This window comes from Manacus vitellinus, unplaced genomic scaffold (genome assembly GCF_001715985.3).
Source record: "Manacus vitellinus isolate BGI_N305 unplaced genomic scaffold, ASM171598v3 scaffold_120_pilon, whole genome shotgun sequence".
NCBI lineage: Eukaryota > Metazoa > Chordata > Aves > Passeriformes > Pipridae > Manacus > Manacus vitellinus.
In genome coordinates, this window is record NW_021938898.1 from 468,443 (window position 1) to 477,055 (window position 8,613).

Here is an 8,613-nt window from a genome sequence, read left to right on the forward strand (position 1 = left end):
GTTTCATGTGATGCTTCTCATTTTTAGCTGAAATTAGTCTGAAAGCCCCACCAAAAAAAAAAAATACCATTTTTTCCCCTGCTAATTTATGAGTGAGAAACCCAAGGATGCTTCTTCACCTTTGGATTTCGGTGGTTTTGTTCTCAGAGGTGGCAGCAACACTTTGTATTTTGTCCTGTGAACGTTTTATTTTGGGGCTGGTTCCTCACTTGTTGTAAAATCAGTGTCTAAAACAGGGATCTGGATGGTTTGAAGGGGTTTAGTGGGGTTGGTTTGTAGGGTTTTGTCTGCTCCATTTCTATTTCTTACGCTCATCACTTTCAATTTTCCCACATTTTTGTCCCCAAATCCTGCAGTTTGAACGTTAAAAAGAGTTCTGGATGGAACAACTAAAATGAATTTGTATTTTAAGAGCTGTGCTGGGTCATTGAGAACGTGGAGTCAAAGACACTGGACTTGTTGTGTGTTGAGCTTTTAAAGATTGATTTAGTTTCAAGGCTTTTTTGGTGCCTTAAAATATTTGTGTATCTTAAAATCTCTTTTTTTTTTTTAAGAGATACCTTAAGAGATGACAGAAATGGGTTTAATGTAACTGTAAGTTAAATATTTCCAGTAAAACCACGTCTCTGCCTCGTGTAAAATGGTTTTGAAGGTGATGCAGCCCCTTCCACTGTTTCCTAGAAAGGTTTTCTGAGCAGGCAAAAAAGCTTCTGAGGGCCAGGAAAATAAAAAACTCCTGAAACTTCAGCTCTGTTTTATGCAGCAGAAACCTCTGAAAATGTGAAGGTGTCAGATCAAGGGTTTAATTAAAACTTAAGGGTTTTAGCAAAGCAAGTGGCATCAATGTCAGGGGGTTTTATTCCCTTGAGAGGGGGTTACTCATCATTTGGGCTGTGCCCTTTTTAAGTTTCCCCACATTTTTTGTCCCCCAAATCCTGCAGTTGGAAGGCTGAGGAGTCCTGGGTGGAACAAGTGAAATGAATTTTATTTGGAGGGCTGGGTTGGGTCACTGAGAACTGGGAGCCCAAGACTCTGGACCTGTGCAGGGAAGGGAGTTTGGAACCCCCCAAACCCCTCTGTGACACCCCAAAAGCAGCCCCTGATCCCTTCACAGCCCCAGTTTGGGTGTTTGCCTTCCAGCAAAGGAATTGAGGAGCAGGGAATTCCCTCCTTGCTAGGCTTGGTTCCCACCTGGAAAAATCCATCCCTTGGCCTGGGGAGGGGTTTATTTGAAGGGATACTCGGGGCAGGCAGGAGCAGGGAAGGTGACAGCTATAAAAAATCCCAACCAGCAGAGGCGCTTCCAGAGGTCCTGACGAGGAGCTTAAGGGCCCTAATCCCGGGATAGAGCCGGGGCTGGAGCTCTGGCAGCTCCTGGGGCTGTTCCTGGGGGGTGTTCCTGGAGGGTGTTCTGGGGGGTGATCCCAGGGGCTGTTCCTGGAGGGTGATCCTGGGGGGTGATCCTGGAGGGTGATCCTGGGGGGTGATCCTGGAGGCTGTTCCTGGAGGGTGATCCTGGAGGGTGTTCCCAGGGGGTGTTCCTGAGGGGTGTTCCTGGAGGCTGTTCTGGGGGGTGTTCCCAGAGGGTATTCCTGGGGGCTGTTCCTGGAGGGTGTTCTGGGGGGTGATCCTCGAGGCTGTTCCTGGGGGCTGTTCCTGGAGGCTGTTCTGGGGGGTGTTCCCAGGGGGTTGTTCCCAGGGGGGGTTGTCCCAGGGAGGTGATCCCAGAGGCTGTTCCTGGGGGTGTTCCTGGGGGGTGTTCCCAGGGGCTGTTCCCGGGGGGTGATCCCAGAGGCTGTTCCTGGGGTCTCCCGGGCTCAGGGGGGTTCTCCCCCAGCTCTGTGGGGTCGGGGGCTGACCCTGCTCTGTGTCCCCAGCCGACCTTCCTGGTGGAACTGTCCAGAGTGCTGGCAAATCCCGGGAACAGCCAAGTGGCTCGAGTGGCAGCGGGGCTGCAGATCAAGAACTCCCTGACTTCCAAGGACCCCGACATCAAGGCCCAGTACCAGCAGAGATGGCTGGCCATCGACGCCAACGCCCGCAGGGAGGTCAAGAACTACGTGAGTCTCGGGGTTTTGGGGGGTTCTCTCGCCCTGGAATGTCTTTTTCCATCATTTTTCCACCTGCCAAGTCTCCCGTTGGAGCAGCAGCAGCAGCAGCATCTGGACTTGTGGGGCTTTTTGTGGGGTGTTAATTCCATACAAGAATTGGGGGGATATCGGGACGAGGCTCTTTCTCCAGAGGGTGGTTGGGCGCTGGAATTCCCTGGGAATGTCCCGGCTCCAAACCTGCCAGAGCTCAGGGGGCGTTTGGACAACGCTCTCAGGGGCAAGGGGGGGATTTTGGGGTGGCCCTGGGTGATCCTTGGGGATCCCCTCCTGCTCAGGGTGTTCTGGGATTCTGAGAGGAAAAGGGGCGATGGTTTTAAAGGGCAGAATTGATCTGGATGAGGCAGAAGGAAGTTTTTTCCCATGAGGATGTTAAAACACTGGCACAGTTTCCCAGAGAAGCTGGGGCTGCCCCTGGATCCCTGGAAGTGTCCAAGGCACAGGTTACCAAGAGAAATTTTGGATGCCCCTGGATCCCTGGAAGTGCCCAAGGCCACGTTGGACAGGGCTTGGAGCAACCTGGGCTGGTGGGAGATGTCCCTGCCCATGGCAGGGGGTGGCACTGGGTGAATTTTAAGGTCCCTTCCAGCCCAAACCATTCCATGAATCCACAGCTCCTCCTCTGCAGTTCTTTGCTTTGATTTTTCCAGAAGAAAACCCCCCTCAGGGAAGGTTTTCCCTCCTTTTCCAAGGAACAGCTCCCTGAGGTGTTCCACAATCCCATCCTGGGAGCACAGTCAGTGCCTGACCACAGAGGCCTGAGGAGTTAAAAGGAGTTTTAAGAGTAGAAAATGGTAAAAAAAATTGCAATTCCCAAATAGAAAATTAGATGTTTAAGTGTTGGGAGTTTGCCTGAGGACCCCTGAGCCCTCTGATGGTTAAAGTTTGGTGGCAGAAGTGGTGGCTCAGTGGTTTTTTGGCTGATGGGAGGAGAATGATCCTTGGATGTGAGCAGTGTGATCCCTCTGCTTTTCCTAAAAAAAGAGTTATGGAAGAACACCCAAAAAAATCATTTTAATTGATTGCAAAGTGAAAGGAAATTATTCCTCTGAATGGTTCTGTAGATTGTTTTGGCAGAAAACATAATTGGTGTTTGGGCAGGGATTTCACCCCCAATTTCTGGTTTGTTAATTTGCTCTACTATAATTTTAGTAATAATAATAACAACAACAATAATAATAATTTGTCTTTATAATTTTAACTAATAATAATAATAACAATTCAGCTTTGTCTTTATAAATTTTAACTAACAATAATAACAATTTTGCTTTGTCCTTATAAATTTTAACTAATAATAATTATTATTTTGCTTTGTCTTTATAATTTTAGCTAATCATAATAATTTTGCTTTGTCTTTATAATTTTAAATAATAATAACAATTTTGCTTTGTCTTTATAAATTTTAACTAACAATAGTAATAATTTTGCTTTGTCTTTATAAATTTTAACTAACAATAGTAATAATTTTGCTTTGTCTTTATAAATTTTAACTAACAATAATAACAATTTTGCTTTGTCTTGATAATTTTAACTAATAATAATTTTGCTTTGTCTTGATAATTTTAATTAATAATAATAATAATTTTGATTTGTCTTGATAATTTTAACTAATAATAGTAATAATTTTGCTTTATCTTTATAATTTTAACTAAAAATAATTTTGCTTCGTCCTTATAATTTTAACTGATAACAATAATTTTGCTTTGTCTTTATAAATTTTAACTAATAATAATAATTTTGATTTGTCTTTATAATTTTAACTAATAATAATTTTGCTTTGTCCTTATAATTTTAACTGATAACAATAATTTTACTCTGTAGCAATTTTTAAATGACAACTTGATAGTGATATTAATAATTTTTGTTTTATGATGATTTCTGAGTGGGGATGGATTGTTTGAGCCCTTGCCCTGCTGTGGCACATGTGTTCCCAGAGTTACTGGATGTGTTGGAATCCCAGCTGGATCCCACTTCCCACTGGGAATGTTCCTCTCCAGCCTCGTTTCTGGCCATGCAAACATGGTCCCTGTTTGCAGCAGGAAGCAGAACAAGCCAACTGCTCTGCTGGGCAGGATTTGGGATGGGCAGGGATTACCTGGCCCTGCCCCAACCCCTTCCCTGCCCCATTCCAGGTGCTCCAGACCCTGGGAACGGAGACCTACCGGCCCAGCTCCGCCTCCCAGTGCGTGGCCGGGATCGCCTGCGCCGAAATCCCCATGAACCAGTGGCCAGAGCTCATCCCCCAGCTGGTGGCCAACGTCACCAACCAGCACAGCACCGAGCACATGAAGGAGTCCACGCTGGAGGCCATCGGCTACATCTGCCAGGACATCGTGAGTGCTCCCCGGGGCATTCCCGGCGGGATCCTGATCCCAGGCGCTCCCAGAACCTCTCATCTTCCTTTCTCCCTCCTGTGGTTGGGTTTGAAGGTGTGTCAGAGATGCTTAGGTTGGATTTTAGGACAGACTTCTTCCCCCAGAAGATGAAGGACACCAGAACTCCACCAGCCCCAACCCTGCCAGAGCTCCAGGAGTGCTGGTTGAAGCATTTCCATGAGGATTTTGCTCCCAGGGTCTCCCCAGAACCTCTTCTCCTTCTTTCTCCCTCCCGTGGTTGGGATTGAAGTTGTGTCAGGAGGGATTTAGGAAAGGTTCTTCCCTAGAAGTTGGTTAGACACAGGAACTCCCCAGGGTTTGGTCACAGCCAGAGCTTCAGGAGGTTCTGGTTGCAGGATTTCCATGAGGATTTTGCTCCCAGGGTCTTCCCAGCACCTCTTCTCCTTTCTCCCTCCTGTGGTTGGGATTGAAGCTGTGTCAGAGATGTTTAGATTGGATTTTAGGACAAACTTCTTCCCCCAGAGGATGAAGGACACCAGAACTCCACAGGGAAGTGATCAGAGCCCCAATCCTGTCATAGCTCCAGGAGGTGCTGGTTGAATTTCCATGAGGATTTTGCTCCCAGGGTCTCCCCAGAACCTTTTCTCTTCCTTTTTCCCTCCTGTGGTTGGGTTTGAAGCTGTGTCAGGAGGGATTTAGGAAAGGTTCTTCCCTAGAAGGTGGTTGGACACAGGAACTCCCCAGGGTTTGGTCACAGCCAGAGCTCCAGGAGGTGCTGGTTGCAGGATTTCCATGAGGATCTTGCTCCCAGGCTCTCCCCAGAACCTCTCATCTTCCTTTCTCCCTCCTGTGGTTGGGCTTGAAGCTGTGTCAGGAGGGAGTGGGGCTGGATTTTTAGGAAAGCCTCTTCCTCCAGAGGATGGTTGGACTCTGGAACTCCCCAGGGTTTGGTCACAGCCCCAGGGCTGCCGGAGCTCAGGGAATGTTTGGACAACACTCTCAGGGACAGGGTGGGATTTTGGGCTGTCCTGTGCAAGGCCAGGAGTTGGATTGGATAATCCTCTTGGATCCCTCCCAGCTCGGGGTGTTCCATGACTTGACAGTCTTGGAGGGCTTTTCCAGCCTTAGGAATTCCATGATTCCATAGCCAGGAGGCTGCTGGTGCTTCCCTGTGCTGTCTGTTCCTAATCCTGCTGGCAGAACCGTGGGAGTAAACCCAGGGCTGGTGCCTGGAAGGACTGACCTGCTTTCCCAGCCCCAATCCAGGTCATGTTTCCTGAAGGGAAGGTTTAAGTTTCCGTGTCCCCGCGGTCACACGAGGCCGGGGGAAAACTCCAGCTCAGCATCCAAATGTTGGATAAAACCAGGGATAAAACAGGGATCAGTGTTTGATGCCTTCCTGGCTTGGGAAAACCTGACCTTCATATTGGTAGGGAACCCCCCTTGTTGTTAATTCTGGAATTTTTGAGGCAGGAATGTTGAGCTCTTGGAGGCACCTCCGGTGGGTTTATCCCGGGATTGCAGGACCTGGTGGGAATTGGTTGGAAAACTGTGTCCTGCTGCTGAAAAACTGGAATTAGCAGCTGCTCTTTTGGTGCCACTGAATGTCCTGGAGAACGTGTGTCCCTGCTGGAATCTCTCTGGAGTGAGGCAGGAGGGGAAATCTTTCGTTTGGGGCTTTTATTTGGCTTCAAGGGGTTGGTTTCACTGGGGAGAAAAGTGAAATAAAAGAGGAAATCTGTTTGTGACGAGTCCCTGCAACTCTGGAGGGGCTGTTCCTTGGGTTTTTTGGGGTGGAATGGATCACTAACCTCTGGATTTTCGGGTGCCCTGCCTTGCTGGTTGGGTATATCCCATCTTATATTTATTTTATAAGATCCCCCCTTTAGAGTTTTCATAGTTTTGTGGCAGTAGTTTGGGAACCTTAAATTTTTCTGCTGGGTAAATCCTGATGTAACAATTCACCCAGTTACTTGTGGGTCCTGCAGACTTGATTTTGCCACGAAGAAAAATGAATCTTTAGTGTGTATTCACAGCTTTATTCCCTAAGCCTTGAGTGTTTAACAGTGATTTAACAGTTTCCTGCCCTTGCTGCTGCTCCAGGCAGTGCATTTTTTTGCTGTTATGTCTAAAAGATATTGGCAAATTTACCAGTAAAAGTAGAGCTCTGCCCAGTCCATAAATTAGTTGGAAATCAGTGGGTTTTTTAACATTCTGGGTGAGCAAAGTCAAGTCCTGGAGCTTGTTGGCTTATGTTTGATACAGTTGGGATTTGTTTGGCTTTGCATTTATGGAGTTTTTGTGCTCAGTTCAGTCTCCTCCTCATCCCAAAAGCAGCAAAGGTGTCCTGGTGCAGGAATTCCTTGGATTTCCCAGTGAGCAAAACGTCCTAAAACTTGTAGGAATCAGGATTGAGCTCGGAGCAAAACGTCCTAAAACTTGAGACATCAGGATTGAGCTCAGAGGGTACTTAATGTATGGAAAAAAAAAGCTGTTAAGGTGGCAAATAACTGCATGGAAACTTCTTCCCAGGATCCAGAGCAGCTCCAGGACAAATCCAACGAGATCCTGACAGCCATCATCCAGGGAATGAGGAAGGAAGAGCCCAGCAACAACGTCAAGCTGGCGGCCACCAACGCACTCCTGAACTCTTTGGAATTCACCAAAGCAAACTTTGACAAAGAGGTGAGGAGGGAAAAAAAAACCCCCCTTGGCCTCAGATCCCGGGGCTGAATCCATGGTCTGTGATGAGGAATCATGCACCACGCTGAGTTTTGATGGATAATCCTGTTCTGGCTGAGACTTGGATTCACCTCTAAAAAAATGCCGCGGAAATTTTCGGTGCCGAGGAAACGTTTGGGGTATTTTTTTGGGGGGAGAGGGGGGCAATGAAGTTGAACTGACCTTAGAGCTGAGCCTGTTGGATGCTCTGCTTTCCTGATCCAGGACCAGCTTGGATCAGCACTTCCTTTCAAGTGCTTGTGGCTCCCATCCAGGTTTAACTTGGCCTCTGGAAATCGTTGGGGGAGGAAAAGTCCAACCTCGGGATGAGCCTCTTTGCAGAGCAGCCAAACCCACTGATTTTGGCTTTTCCCTCTCAGCTTAAGTCTTATCCCTTAGTTCTCTGCCAGGGACAGTGTGGGGAAGGTGGGATTAATGCTGAACCTCCAGCTTAGAGGGACTTTTCATGGAAACCTCTCCCTAAAATCCTCGGTGGGTGTTGATGGGGGATCAGCTGAGCCTTCCAGAATTGGGGATGGGAGGTGCAGGATCCATTCAGGCTCCGTTTCTGTGGGCTCAGTCCTGTCAAATAACCTGTCAAATAATAATGATAATAAATAAATCTGTTCCTTCCTGCCAAAAAGTGGGAATCCAGGTGCTGCCCCCCCCGAGAAATCGATGTCCTGACTGGAATTTTCTGGAAGAAACTGCTGAAAATAGGGAACAGCAGGGATTTTTTTTTACTCCTTTCCCTGAAAAGCTGAGTCTTTATTTCCCTTTTTATTTTAAAGACAGCCAGTTGAACCCTTGCAAAGGAAAGCTTGGGATTCCCCCTTTGGGGCAGAAATGGTTTAAAATAGTGCAGTGAGTGCCCTGGGCTGCCCCTGGATCTTCACAAGTGCTGCAGGAGGGACTGGGCCAGCCCAGGCTCAAATTCAGCCTCCCCAGGAAGCCTCCAGTGCTTTTGTAAAGCCCCTTCTAATGTTCTTTTTTGCTTTCTTTTCTCTAGTCTGAAAGGCACTTTATTATGCAAGTAGTCTGTGAAGCAACACAGTGTCCAGATACAAGGGTGAGTGAATTCAGGGCTTGGTTTGCCCCTGCACCTTCCTGACACCCAAACCCAGGTAAAACAACCAGAATTGTGTTAAATAATCCCTTTTTTTGCCCCAAAGGTACGAGTGGCTGCCTTACAGAACCTGGTGAAGATAATGTCCCTTTATTATCAGTATATGGAGACTTACATGGGGCCTGCTCTGTTTGCTGTGAGTAGTCAGATTTCTTATATTTGCATTTTTGTATCTCATATTTATTCATATTTATAATTCTCATATTTATTTGTATTTATAATTCTCATATTTGTATTTATAATTCTCATATTTGTATTTATAATTCTCATATTTGTATCTGTATTTCTCATATATATTTGTATTTGTAATTCTCACATGTAT

General features: G+C 46.8%; 1 protein-coding gene across 1 annotated transcript in view; it reads left to right on the forward strand.

The window, feature by feature from the left end:
• The first annotated feature begins 1,879 nt into the window (after nucleotides 1-1,879).
• Nucleotides 1,880-8,613, forward strand: part of KPNB1 (karyopherin subunit beta 1) — a 23,962-nt gene continuing 17,228 nt past the window's right edge. The window contains exons 1-5 of the mRNA XM_029965863.1: nucleotides 1,880-2,060; nucleotides 4,241-4,441; nucleotides 6,977-7,129; nucleotides 8,175-8,234; nucleotides 8,338-8,427. Coding sequence (XP_029821723.1) covers nucleotides 4,325-4,441; nucleotides 6,977-7,129; nucleotides 8,175-8,234; nucleotides 8,338-8,427 — 420 coding nt within the window. The 5' untranslated portion in view covers nucleotides 1,880-2,060; nucleotides 4,241-4,324. The remainder of the gene's footprint in view (nucleotides 2,061-4,240; nucleotides 4,442-6,976; nucleotides 7,130-8,174; nucleotides 8,235-8,337; nucleotides 8,428-8,613) is intronic.